This window comes from Heterodontus francisci, chromosome 19 (assembly GCF_036365525.1).
Source record: "Heterodontus francisci isolate sHetFra1 chromosome 19, sHetFra1.hap1, whole genome shotgun sequence".
Classification (NCBI taxonomy): domain Eukaryota; kingdom Metazoa; phylum Chordata; class Chondrichthyes; order Heterodontiformes; family Heterodontidae; genus Heterodontus; species Heterodontus francisci.
Genome location: NC_090389.1, coordinates 24,084,223 through 24,099,057, shown reverse-complemented (window position 1 = coordinate 24,099,057; position 14,835 = coordinate 24,084,223). Strand labels below are relative to the sequence as shown.

Sequence of the window (14,835 nt, the reverse complement as noted above, 5' to 3'; positions counted from 1 at the left end):
GAGAAAATACCAGCTTAAGCAAACAGATGGTGAGCCTGTCACATGACTGTCACCCTGTGATTCAATCATAGTGGTTACAGTATGTATTCCCTCTTGTAACTTAATCAGTCCATGTCGAGAATTCCCTTCTCACAACCAAGATCCCATTGTTCAAGTGATTAAGTTCTGATGGACTTGTCGCTACCAGTTTAATATTCAGACGATGGCCTTGATGGCTTGTTAATGGGAACAGGATAGGTAGTTCACTCAGATTCCCCAGGTCATTGTTTTCGATAGGTCCATGCAGAGAATCCGTCTCCACCTCAATGCATTGGAACGTGGAGTACAGTGATGCAAATTGGGGTAGCCATCTTTAGCTGCTAGGATAGAGGGACCTTTGACCTGTTTTTTTTAAAAATTTAATTCAGGTTTCCAGCCAGTGGATTAAAAATCATCATTTGACATAGCATGTTTTCGTGACACAGCTAATCTAATGCAATATAGATTCACTTCATTTGCCAACTTTACTCTTCAGCAAATCTGAAGTTAGTGACACTTTGACACCAATGGATAGGATCCAGACCAGAGATCTGTGGCAATAACAGAACACAAAACTTCCCTGCTGAACAGTGGGAAGTTTAAGCTTTTGGGGCAAAACAAAGCAAATCCAGAAGTCTGAACAAGAGAAGTAACTTAGTATATTTAAACAGAAACTGTTCAAGACGTCACATCACATGTGACACAATCTCAGAGTGGAGGGCTTCACAACGTTAGTCTGAAAAATACTTAGTGCTCAGAATAAAGAAAAAACAGTGGAGTTCATTTTTACTTTCAAATCATATATGCAAACGACAGAATCTTAGTCTACTTACATTAATGCTGGAATTGGCAGGCCTGTGGTCCAGCACTCCAGAGTTATCTACAGTACCTTCTTCTTTAGAAGAGTCATCTTCCCAAGGCTTTTCTCTGAAAAGCTTATCTACCGGCAAAATATGGCCCTCAGTTGTGAAGATGTATTTACTCCCAGATCTGTGCAATGGGTTGTCTTCATCAAATAGCTGATCACACGATCAAAAGATAGACCAGATTAGGTGTTATTTTCATCACACAACGAAGCCTAAAAGCAACTAGAACGGTCTTATTTGGACAAGTAGATTATATACATTAGAAATGGCTCAGATAAGCAAAATCTTGAATACCATAAAATATAAATACAATGGGATGTCAAACTTAAGCTTGTGAAAAACATCTACAGCAGATACCAGAAGGACCTCCTTTATGCAAAGAGTGATGAACATTTAGAATAAACTTCCAAACAAAGTAGTATAGACACCAACATGACTACTGCGGGTGGGGGTGTGTGGAGGAAAGTGATGAAAGCATTGTTGAATGATAGGTTGGAACTGTTTGAATATTGGAGGAATGACTTTGATGGATCAATTGATTATTTTTCATCCTTAATTTCTTGTGCTCAGACTGACATTTTATACTTGGACATTCATAACCCACTGACCAAGCTAATTCTATATGTAAAGCTTTAGTGCCTTTGCACAAGAGCACAGATTGCAACGATAAAGTGAAAAGGGTACTGCAGCATTCCAAACAAATGACCATAACCTCAATTAGTCCAATGTTAGTTCTGAGGAAGTAACCAGAATCTGTTATCGGGGCAGAGTGACTGAGCATCAGGACAAATAAAAGCAGATCAGTAAGAACCAATTGGATTTGTAAAGGGTAAGTCACGTTTAACAAAGCTAACTGAATTTTATGAAGGGGTAATAAATGTGGCAGGTAAGGATTATCTATGGATGTTATTTATATAGACTTCCAAAAGGCAATTGGCAAGGTGAATCACTAGGTAAAAGGAGTAGTCATAGAGTTTTACAGCACAGAAACGCGCCTGCGCCAACCATCAAGCACCCGTCCTAACTAATCCCATTTCCCCTCACTTGGCCCATAGCCTTGTATGTTATGGCATTTCAAGTGCTCATCTAAATACTTCTTCAATGTCGTGAGTGTTCCTGCCTCTACACCCCTTCAGGCAGTATGTTCCAGATTCCAACCACCCTCTGGATGAAAAATTCAACTCCCCTCTAAACCCCCTGCCCCTTACCTTAAATCTATGCCCCCTGGTTACTGACCTCTCCGCTAAGGGAAAAAGTTTCTTCCTATCTATCCTATCAATGCCCCTCATAATTTTGTATAACTCAATCAGGACCCCCCTCAACCTTCTCCACTCCAAGGAAAACAACCCCAGCTTATCCAGTCTGTGTTCATAACTGAAATGCTCCAGCCCAGGCAACATCCTGGTGAATCTCCTCTGCACCCTCTCCATTGCAATCACATCCTTCCTATAGTGTGGTGACCAGAACTGTACACAGTACTCCAGCTGTGGCCTAACCAACATTTTATACAGCTCCATCATAACCTCCCTGCTCTTATATTCTATGCCTCGATTAATAAAGGCGAGTATCCCGTATGCCTTCCTAACCACCTTAGAGAGCCAATGGTTTGCCAATGGCCCTAAGCTAGGCGGCACAGTAAATACAGAATCATAGACTGGTTACAGCACAGGAGACAATTTGGCCAGTCATGTCTGTGCCGGCTCTCTGCAAGAGCAACTCGGCTAATCCCACTCCCCTGCCTTTTCCCTGTAGCACTGCAATTTTTTCCTATTCAGTTAATTATCCAATTACCTTTTGAAAGCCACAATTAAATCTGCCTCCACCACACACAGGCAGTGCATTCCAGATCCTAACCACTCACTGAATAAAAATGTTTTTCCTCATTTCGCCTTTGGTTCTTTTGCCATTCACGTTAAATTGATGTCCTCTGGTTCTTGACCCTCCCGCCAATGGGAACAGCTTTTCCTAATCTACGACCCGGCACGATTTGAACACCTCTATCAAATATCATATCAAATCATATATGGTGTAGATGAGAGCAGAAAGTTCTAATGGTACTCAGATAACAAGAAAAGACTTGCATTTATATATAGCTCCTTTCACGACCATAGGATGTCCCAAAGTGCTTTAAAGCCAATGAAGTACTTTTGCCACTCTTGTGAAGTAGGAAATATGGTAGCCAATTTGAGCAGAGCAAGTTCCCAGAAACAGCAACGTGACAGTGACCAGATAATCTGTTTCTGTGATGTTAACTGACAGATAAATATTGAGCAGCACACCAAGGATAACTCTCCTGCTCTTCTTTGAAATAGTGCCATTGGATCTTTTACGTGCACCTGAGGGGGCAAGCAGGGGCCTCAGTTTAACGTCTCATCCTAAACACAGCACCCCCTCAGTACCACACTGGACTGTCAGCCTTGATTTCTGAGTTCAAGTCTCTGGAATGGGACTGAAACCTACAACCTTCTATCTCAGAGGTGAGAGTGCTACTAACTGAGCCATGGCTGACACTGTTAAATGTCATTTTACACTTATATGTGTAATGAGTGAGTGGGCAAAACTGTGACAGATGGAGTGCAATGTGAGAAAGCGTGAGGTGATCCACTTTGGACTCAGAACAGATCAGAGTAATTTCTAAATGGCAAGAAGCTAGAAACCATGGCTAGAGAGAGAATTAGGGGTCTAAGCACAGGAAACTCTCGAAGCTAATGAACAAGTACAAAAAAATAATTAAAAAGGCTAACTGAATGCTGGCCTTCATCCCAAGACGGCTGGAATACAAAGGAGTGAAAGTTGCGGTACAGCTGTGCAGTACTCTGGTTGGAGCCCATCTGGAGTAATGCATTCAGTTCTGGGCATCACACGTCAGGAAGGATATACTTGCCTTACATGGGTGCAGTGCAGATTCACGAAAATGATACCAAGGATAAAAGGGTTAAATTATGAGGACAGGTTGCATAGTCTAGGCTTGTAATCACCTAAGTATATAAAATTAAAGGTGATCTATTTGAGGTAATTAAGATGTTTAAATAAATTGCTAGGGTAGATAGTGACACCATTTCCTCTGGTGGGCGAGTCCTTAACACAGGGGCATAACCTTAAAATTCAAGCTGAGCCATTCAGGGTGTGATGCCAGAAAGTACTTTTCACACAAAATGGTTGTGTAAATCTGGAAAACTCACCCCTAAAATGCTGTTAAGACTAGGTCATTGGAAAATTTCAAAACTGAGATTGATAGATTTTTATTAGACACGGGTATTAAGGGTAACAGAACCAAGATGGGTAGATGGGGTCTAGATAACTGATCAGCCAAGACCTAACTGAGCGGGGGAATAGACTCAAAAGGGCTGAAAGGCCTATGTTCTTACTATGTTCCTTAACATCCAGTGATGGAAACAGAATCCATAAATTAAAAAAAAACTGTATTTGAAGTGTTTGCAAGAAAGGGCAGAGCAATGGGTATTTCATTAAATTCTGTGACTTCAGTAACATACTCCAGCCAATTTCCCCCATGCCAAAATCCTATGTCCACATTTACAATCATGACTGCTAATGTTAAACTTATGACACTGTGATTATACTCTCCTATCAATAGTTACACTAGTGTCTTGGTTTCACATCTCCCGGATCCTCAGCTTGTAATGCAATGTACTGCTGAGCTGCAACCAACTATGTTTCCCGGCTGCACAAATTTTAGAATTGTGGAATGATGCAGCACAGAAGGAAGCTGTTTGACCTCATGGCTGAGCTGGTTCTTTGAAAGGGTTAGCTAATTAGTCCTGCTCCTCTGCCCTTCCCCATAACTCTGCAAATTTTTCCCATTTAAGTATTCATCTAATTCTCCTTTGAAAGTTACCACCAAATATTTCCCTTTCAGGCAATACATACCAGATCATTATAATTCACTTGTGTAAATAAAATCATCTCCTCTCTGGTTCTTTTGCTAATTACCTTAAATCTGCATTCTCTGGTCATCAACCCTCCTGCCACTGGAAACTGTTCCTTATTTACTCAATCAAAACCCTTCAAGATTTTGAACATCTGTTAATTCTTCCCTTAACCTTGTCTGCTGTTGAGAATAACTCCACTTCTCTAGTCCCTCATTCCACTTACTAGTCCAATAATTCTCCTTTCCACCCTCTCCAAGGCCTTGCCATCCTTCCTAAAGTGCGGTGCCCAGAACTGGGCAAAATTCACCAGCTGGAGCTTCAACAATGATTTATAAAGGTTCAGCATAACATCTTGTTTTTGTACTCTATGCCTCTATTAATAAAACCAAAGATCCTGTACGTTTTTTTTAAACTGCCTTTTCAGCATGTCCTGCCAGCTTCAAAGGTCTCTATGTTCCTACACCCTTTTAAAATTTTACCATTTAGTTTACATTGCCTCTCCTCATTCTTCTTGCCAAAATACATCACTTAACACTTTAATGTGTTAAGTTGCATCTGCCATATGTCTGGCCATTGCACCAGTCTGTCTATGCTATTTAATTATAAAGAACAGAACGCGTGGCTTTTAACTGGAATGGTGTGTGCCCTGGTCCAATTATCTCCCACCCTATATTCTTGTTTCACCTGAAGATTCCACTTGGTCTTGGATCCCCGTATAACACACCATGGAAGATAAATTAGTGTTGCATAATAAGGAGTAGCTTGCAAATGATCACCAAAGCTCAAATAATTTGTCTTGAGTGTCATAGCTTTGAACTTTAAGTCAACCATTATTCTATACAGTTATTTATTTTTTTAAAACATGAAGAGAATTTTCCTGATATTAACCAACTGACTCCCTTTAAAGTTAGTAATTTCATTTAAAAACGTTTACAGGAGTAACGTACCAAATATAAATATTTACAGGTCTCGCTGAGAAAGAAGCTCTCCATTCTGTCCTCCTTCGACTTGTCTATTACATGGTGAAGTGTGGCATAACCACATCTATTTGCAAAGAAAATAGCCAACTGTAACTGCAGCAAAGATTGGCGCTAGTTTTCACTAAATCCCACAATACATTAGAATAAACAGCTTTTCCACTCTTTTTGTGTGGTCAAACATATTCTAGTGATAATTTACTTATATCAAGACAATTTTTTTTCTGTCTAAACTATGTTTAAGATCCACTGGCAACAATACTTTGACATTGATTCTATGTATGTCAGGACGAAACCAAGGGACCGGAGAAGCTGCTCCCTCCTCAAAATCTCTGTTTCTATGCTCTGTTCATGTTTATACATTGAGAATGAGCACCTGGATGAGATACCAGATGTCTGCCAGGTCTGTGCCCAATATGAACATAATTGGCTGCCTAAAGGAAAAGAGTTGGAAGAGAACATTTTATTTTAAAAGTTATGAACTAACAACAAAGTGTGCAGCTCGATCAGGAACCATTTTTGACAAATGCCTTGGCACTTGAAATCCAGGTTAGCCATTAAATTATTTCTGTATGTAACTATGAGTCAGTGTTGGATGATTTTGTATTTTGGTTAGTGCTAACCAAGTGAACATCACAGTAAAATTAGCAAGGACCAATCACACTTGGGATATCAACTCCAGAAACACATACAATGCTCTGTTCCCCAAATCACTTTGCTCCAAGGTGCAAGATATAGCTTAGAACACCTACACATGCTTCAGGACCTGAGACACAAATTCAAAAGGTAGGAAAACACTCAAAGGAAGACAATGTATAAATGCAGATCAGCTTCTGCAGTACTGCTTGTGACCTGAATCTTCAATTGTCACTCAGATTGTGGTACTGGGTGTTTGTTAATTTTAGTCTGGTGGCCTAGAGGTATTATAAAATCCTTAAATAAGAAAGCAGATAGACATGAAGTGGGAACTGTATTAGGGGTACAATAATAGTGATGTATCGAAACAAGTTCTTCTCCCGCATGTGGGGTCTGTTGGAACATCATAGAGCAACCATTTTTATACCACTCTTTTCAGTGGTATAAAAATGGTTGCTCTTTGATGTTCCAACAGACCCCACATGCGGGAGAAGAACTGTTCTTCTTAAACCACTGTTAGATGGCTTTACCCTCATTAACTGTGAGATGAATTTGAATGGCCTTAACATCATTAACTATTAACAACTTGACTGCATGCTTTGACAGTTGATTGGAGGGAGGCCACACTTAATTCTGGACAAACGAGGACACAGCAGTCTGTGCGAGATAATCATTGGTCAAAGCTAATCAGAGTGGAGCCACCCAATCAGTATGTGTATGATACCTAATTAATTTTTACATGGAATTGGATGGCCTTTACCCCTATCTATTAACTTATCCAACTGTATGCTTTGACAACTGATTGAAGGAAGGTCACACCTAATTCTGGGCAGGCAGTATGCACAACATAGTCATAAGGAAAGGGGCATAACTGAAAGAGTGTGAACAGAACAAAACACAGCACATCCGAACCAAGAACTACCACGCTGCACTGCTGTCCAGAAACTCAGGCTCAAGAATACTGATCTTGATTCTATTAACTGCTGCTTGAATATTTTGTGGATGACTCATTCTGCTAAAGTTACAATAAAGCCTTTTAACATACAACCGGCATTGCTAAGCCGCATCACTGACAGGGTAAACCTTGGGGTCAGCGCCCTTGACACGAAGGGGCCACGGAACACAGCTCCTATTTTCTTCTCTTCTTCCCTTGCAGCTTCCCACTTTGATAGGCTGCAACTCGCTTCACTCTCAGCCAGCAGGGAGTGTAAAAGAGTGGTGGCGGGAAGGAGCGAGTAAGTGAGGAAGGAAAGGAGCAAGAGAGAGCCCGACCGACCAGTGGGGAATGTAAAAGAGCCACGGTGGGAAAGAGCGAGAGAGAGCAAGACCAGCGGGGAGTGTAAAAGAGCGACGGGAATGAGAGAGAGAGCAGCAGGGAGTGTCAAAGAGTGGCGACAGGAAGGTGCAAGACCAGGAGGAGTGTTAAAGAGTGGTGGGTAGGAGCAAGAGACCAGCAGGGCGTGTAAAAGAGCGATGGCAGCAAGAGCAAGAGCAGCAGTAGGAAGGTGCGAGACCAGCAGCGGGAAGGAGTGAGAAAGCGCAAGACCAGCCAGGAGTTTAAAAGAGCTATCCGAGCCAGTCCAGTCTGTGACTTCAAAGCGGACCGACCGCATTCGGAGAAAAAAAATCCAAGTGTGACATCACAGGAAAACAGGTAGATTGGTTGCTAAGTATTTCTCTCATTTCTCTTTCAAAACTTGGGTAATTTAAATAATTTTAAGTTTTTATTAGCAGTAGTAAGGTTTACTAGTAGTAAAGCTTATTAGATTGGCTGGGGGTATTTCCTAGTTATTACTATTGGTAAGGTGTATTACTATTGGTGGCGTTATTAATACTCTTGGTAATGTTTTAGTATTGGTAGGGTGTATTAATAGTGGTAAGGTAGATTATTGGTTAAGTTGATTATTAGCAATAGTAAGGTTATTATTACTATTGGTAAGGTTTATTACAATTGGTAGGGTTATCAGCATTAGTAAGAGCAGGGATTATCAGTAGGAGGGTGTAGTTGTAGTACCAAGGTTTGTTATCAAAGAGACAGATGAATGGCAGGGCCGCTTGAACTTCTACTATACACATCTAGTGCTGTATGGGAACTCCAGGACACTTCTCGGGCCCTGGATAAACATAGGTGTGGGAAGTGTCATCAGTTGCAGCAGCCTGAGCTCCAGGTTTCGGAAATTGAGTAGCAGCTGGTGTCACTGCAGTGCATCCATGAGGTTGAGAGTTTCGTGGATAGACACTTATAAACGTGGTCACTACACAGCTTAAGTTTATGCAGGCAAAGAGGGAATGGGTGACTGCCAGACAGTCAAGAAAAAACAGGCAGGTAATGCAGGAGACCCCCGAGTGCATCTCACTCTCCAACTAGTAGTCAGTTCTGAATACCGAGGAAAGTGATGGTTCATCTGGGGAGTGCAGCAAGAGCCAAGGCCAAGGCACCAGGGGTAACTCAACTGTACAGATGGATAGAAGGAAGATGGGAAGAGGGATGGTTATAGGAGATTTGATAGTCAGGGGGACAGGCGTTTCTGTGGCCGCAGACATGAATTCAGGATGGTGTGTTGCCTCCCTGGTGCCAGGGTCCAGGATGTCACTGAACGCTACAGAGCACCCTGAGGGGGAGGGTGAACAGCCAGCAGTCGTGGTCCTCATTGGTACCAGTGACATTGGCAGGAAGAGGGATGTGATCCTGCAGAAAGAGTTTAGCGAGTTAGGGAAGAAATTAGCAAGCAGTACCTCAAAAGTCATAATTTCCAGATTACTCCCAGTACCACGCATAAGTGAGCATATAAATAGGAGGATAGTGAAGTTTAATGCGTAGCTAGAAAGATGGTGCAGGAGGGAGGGCTTTAGATTCCTGGGGCACTGGGGCCAGTTCTGAAGAAGGTGGGACCTCTACAGGCCAGACAGGTTGCACCTGAACAGCGTTGGGAAAAACTTTCTTGCGGGGCGATTTGCTAGTGTTTTTGGGGAGGGTTTAAACTAACTTGGCAGGGGTGTGGGAAAAACAGATAATACAAGAGAGAAATACCAAGGTACAGAGTTGGAAGAGACAGATAGCTCTAGAGTAGGAAATAGCAAAGTATTAGGTGGGGCCAGAGTGAATGTGTTAAGACAGTACTACAGAAGGGAGTAGCTCTGTATTAGATGGGAGTGGACTGAGGAAGACTATAAGGAATGCAAAGACAGGATTACAATGCATTTGTGTAAATGCACAAATGTGGTAAATAGAGTTGGTGAGCTACAAGCACAAATAGCAGTATGGGAATATGATGTAGCGGCAATAACAAAAACGTGGCTTAAAAATGGCAAGGACTGGGCGCTTAATATACAAGGATATAAAGTTCAGAAAAGATGGTTTCACAGGTCGGCGCAACATCGAGGGCCGAAGGGCCTGTACTGCGCTGTAATCTTCTAATTCTAATAGAGAAGGTAAAAAAAAAAGGTGGGATGGCAGTCCCGATTAGGAAAAGTATTGCAGTGTTGGAAAGCGAGGATGTCCTTGAAGGGGCAAGGACAGAATCCATATGGTTAGAGTTAAGGAGCAAAAAGGGTATGATCACACTACGAGAGGCATTCTATAGGTCTCCAAATAGTGGAAGAGATAGAGGAGCAAATCTGCAGGGAAATCACAGGAATGTGCAAGAACTATATAGTGATATTGGGGGACTTTAATTACCCAAACATCGATTGGGATAATTTTAGGGTAAAGGGTAAGGAGGGGGAAGAATTTCTAAAATGTGCTCAGGAGAACTTCCTTAATCAGTACGTTCTCAGCTCAACTAGAAAAGAAGCATTGCTAGATCTGGTGCTGGGAAGTCAGGTGGGCCAACTGCCTGTGGGGGAGCAATTGGGTACAAGTGATCATCTTATCACAAAGTTTAGACTAGTAATGCAGAAAAGCAAGGAATAAAAGAAGGTAGAATGTCGAGATTGGAAAAGGGCTAATTTCAATGCAATGAGAAGGGATCTAGCCAGGGTAGAATGGAACCAAAGGCTGGCAGGAAGAGCTGTATCGGAACAATGGGTTATCTTTAAGGAAAAGGTGCTTCAGCTACAAGCTACAAACATTCCAACAAGGGTGAAAGGTAGGGAAACCAAGATCAGGGCTCCTTGGTTGATGAGGGAGATGGAGATGGAGATGGTGTATGATGCATGTCAGTTGAAATCAGGTGGGAACCAGGCCATATATACATTAAATTGAAAGAGGAGGTGAAGAGAAAAATAAGACTGGCAAAGAGAGAATATGAAAATAGAATGGCAGTCAACATAAAAGGGAACCCAAAGATCTTCCACCCGCATGGAAATAGGAAGCGAATAGTAAGAGGAGGAGTGGGGCCTATTACAAACAGAGAGGGTAATATATGTTTAGAGACACAGGGCAAGACGAATATATTTAATGAGTACTTTGTATCAGTGTTCACTGAGGAAATGGAGGCTGACAAAATATCAGTAGAAGCACAGAGAGTAAAGGCAATGGATAAGATAAAAATTGAGAGGGGAAGTACTAAAAAGGTTGGCTATGCTTAGGGTAAATATGTCACCTGGTCCATATAGCTTGCATCCCAGGTTGCTAAAGGAAGTGGGGATGGAGATACCAGAAGGCTTGCCATAATCTTCCAATCTTCCCTGGATATGGGGCAAGTGCCAGAGGATTGGAGAGTGGCAAATGTGACACCCATATTCAATAAAGGGTGTAAGGACAGTCCTAGCAGCTACAGGCCAGTTAGTTTATCAGTGGTGGGTAAGGTTTTAGAAACTATAATCAGGGAAAATATCAGCAGACACTTAAGAGGTTCGAATTAATTAATGATAGCCAGCATGGATTTGTAAAAGGCAGATCATGCTTGACAAATCTAATTGACCTTTTTGATGAAGTAACAGAGAAGGTTGATGAAGGGAATGCGGTAGATGTTGTTTATATGGATTTTAAGAAAGCATTTGATAAGGTATCACATAAAAGGCTAGTTAACAAAATTGAAGTTCATGGAATAGGAGGGTTGGTGTCCAATTGGATAAAAAAAAAATTGGCTTATGAACAGAAAACAGCAAATCATAGTAAATGGTTGCTTATGAGACTGGAGGATGCTAGGCAGTGGTGTTCCCAAAGGTCAGTGCTGGGACCACTTCTTTTTTTGATATATATAAATGACTTGGATCTTGGAATACAGAGTAGAATTTCAAAATTTGCTGACAACACCAAATTTGGAGTTGAGGCAAACAGTGAGGATGATATGATCTGCCTGCAACAGGACATAGCTAGGCTAGCAGAATGGGCAGACGGAATTTAATATGAACAAATGTGGGGTGATGCATTTTGGCAGAAGGAATGGGGAGACGCAATGTATACTTAATGGCACAGTTCTAAAGAGTGTGCAGGAACAGCGGGATCTGGGTATGCATGAGCATCGATCTTTGAAGGTGGCAGGACATATTGCGAGCATGGTTAGTAAAGCATTTAGGATCTTGGGATTCATAAATAGAGGTACTGAGTACAAAAGCAGGAAAGTTATGCTGAACCTTTAAAAAGCACTGATTCGGTACCAGCTGGAGTACTGCACCCAGTCCTGGTCAGCACACTTCAGGAAGGATGGGAGGGTGCAGAGGAGATTTACCAGGATGGTTCAGAGATGGAGGATTTTAATTACAAGTTTAGGTTAGAAAAGCTGGGTTTATTCTCCTTAGAACATAAGAGATTTAATAGAAGTGTACAAGATTATGACATGCTTAGATAAGTTAGACAAGGAAAAGCTGTTCCCATTAACAAATGGTACAAGGACCAGAGGACACACATTGAAAGTTTTGGGCAAAAGATGCCATGGGAATATGAGGAAGCACTTTCTTTACGCAGCAGGTGGTAAAGACCTGGAACTCGCTGCCCACACGGGTGGTGGAAGCAGAGACAATCACTGACTTCAAGAGGAAGTTGGATGGCCAGAAAGACTTAGAGCTATGGGGATCGAGCCAAGGAGTGAGACTGACAGCATAGCTCCGTGGAGAGCTGGCATGGACTCCATGGGCCGAATGGCCTCCTTCTGTGCCATAAATGACTATGATTCTATGACTCTGCTCAATCGTGTCTCCATACAATCTCCCCCTCCACTCAGGCTCATTGACTCAAACATTCCAGTGAGAAATACCAGTGGGAATTTATCTTGTTCTGTCCGCCTGTGCGGAGTTTGCAAGTTCTCCCTGTGACTGCGTGGGTTTCCGCCAGGTGCTCCGGTTTCCTCCCACAGCCAAAGACTTGCAGGTTGATAGGTAAATTGGCCATTGTAAAATTGCCCGTAGTGTAGGTAGGTGGTAGGAGAATGGTGGGGTTAATGTAGGATTGATATAAATGGGTGGTTGTTGGTCGGCACAGACTCGGTGGGCCGAAGGGCCTGTGTCAGTGCTGGATCTCTAAATAATAAATAAATAATTCAGCAAATCCAAACCTTTTTACCCCTATTTCAAAGATAAAAGACAAATGCACTGATAAGTGATATAAATTTGAACAGTATTAAAAAGAAATCGTATCCCCAGAGGCCAGTGCACAGCGCTTTTAAAACTGACGGAGCAACACGAGATTTTTAACTTTTATAAATGACAAACAGCAAGCCATCCAGATTTAAAATTTTTTTTTTATTTTTACAGATTATGACCTATCACTGACCTGACTTTGGTGTACTTCTCCAGACTCTGGAGGATATCCATCCCCACATGCAAGTAGAAAGGGTTTTTTGTTGCCTAATATCAAACAAAAACAAGAAATGGTTTAGCAATAGAGGGCACCAGATCAAACAATTAATGCTGGCACTCCACAGCATAAGATCAACTGCAGAATTTTTAAATACAGCGTTAATAAAATGGTTTTCAAGAAAATAACACACACTTCATTAATGCACTTCAAAGTAGAGAATGGTTACTGGTCTATGCCTAGTTGGCTGATCTCGAGCAAAACAATAATGGGATACTGCAACTGACTGAATTCAATGTCCCCAGGCTAAGGAAAGTGTGTAAAATTGGAATAGCAGGAGTCAAAGTGTTAGGTGGAGCAGGTGAGAAAACGAGAAATTTGTAAAGACAGCTGTCTATCCCCTGCTTTTAAAATTGAAAAAAATCAAACCATATCCCATATGCAGTTATCAGTTTAAGCAAATTTAGCTGAAAGGCCATCACAAACAGACATGTATTGGGAACTACAAAGATGATGTCAGTCATAAGCATGAATATCTGTAGATAAACTTGGACCAAGAGATAGGTACCGTCCTCCAAGGGGATGCAATTAGGTTCCTGTGCACTACAAATCTATCCCACGCAGAACATTCCATGTCTGACTGCACAGAACTGTAGAAATCTCATCCTGCATAGGATCCAGTTGCGACTTATGACTGACCAAAAGACCAATTTCTGGAGTCCAGGCTGGAAGATCAGACTAACCATTCGTCCAGATACAGCCACACATGAAAGTCCTGCAACATAGGTATGCAGCTATTACTGTAAGGCCCTCTGCAAAGACTCTGGAAGCCTGGAAAAGTCAGTAATGAACAACTGTTATTTTCCATCCCACAAGATGAGGTTAATTAAGTCTGTAACGACTATATATCTACAGTGAGTCATTGCTTCTGTTCACATCCAGTTGCTGTTTTAATAAATCTGTTTGCCATTTTTCAGCCGAAGCATTTATTCTACCACCTTCCAAAATCAAGGGTACATCATAGGGGCATGCAACATGGCCAGTAAACCAAACTACAGTGTAGAGTGTTCACAATCAATTCCTGTGCTCATTACAAATTGACTAGTTGTGGGGCCGTAGACATACGCTTGCTCTGTAAGGGGGTTGAAATTCTAAACCAGAAAGGGATAACCCAAGTAAAGAATCCAAAACTGACCATATGTACTGTGCAGTTGTACATGTTAGTTTGCTCAAAATATGAATTATATCAGTTGAAAGTGCCTTGCTTGTTTAAATGATCTCATTGCACCAGCCCCCCTCAAAATAAGTGGAACAGCAGCTTAGAATTGAAGAAGCTATCCAGGCAGATTATCATTCAGGGCCTACGGATTCAAGTTCACTGCGACAATTCTGCTGAGAAACATTTAAGGCCACCTGCAAGGGTCAGGAGTGGACTGAGGGGCCTTGAGTAAATGACGGCCCATTGTCGAAGAACTGGATTCTTGAGTGAACGATCAATGCAAATCCATGAAGGGCATTTTCAGTTTAGTGTTGTAAGAGTCTGTCCTGCTCAAAACCCCTGCACCCTGGAAATATCAATACAATCTGGAGCAAAAAGAAAATCAAATCTAAATGAACCCTAAATGTAGTGCAACTCCTTAAACCCTTGTATATGTGGTGCAAGACGAGTTTCTTAGGCAATTAATTTGCTGTCATGAAGGAAGATTTGAAGAATGGCCCATGAATCCAGTATCCTCAACTGGTTTTGAAGATCTGCTGTGCTAAAGTGT

At 41.7% G+C, this 14,835-nt stretch overlaps 1 protein-coding gene across 5 annotated transcripts in view; it reads right to left on the bottom strand.

The window, feature by feature from the left end:
• edem1 (ER degradation enhancer, mannosidase alpha-like 1) overlaps window positions 1-14,835 on the bottom strand; it is a 75,971-nt gene that overhangs the window by 10,048 nt on the left and 51,088 nt on the right. For 3 of the 5 annotated variants that reach the window (XM_068051466.1, XM_068051467.1, XM_068051469.1), the window contains exons 9-11: window positions 13,043-13,116; window positions 5,722-5,818; window positions 852-1,037 (exon numbers count right to left, since the gene is read on the bottom strand). In XM_068051466.1, the coding sequence (XP_067907567.1) occupies window positions 852-1,037; window positions 5,722-5,818; window positions 13,043-13,116 (357 nt within the window). Of the gene's footprint in view, window positions 1-21; window positions 382-851; window positions 1,038-5,721; window positions 5,819-13,042; window positions 13,117-14,835 lie in introns of those variants that run through there. The other 2 variants (XM_068051468.1, XM_068051470.1) reach the window with 2 other exon arrangements.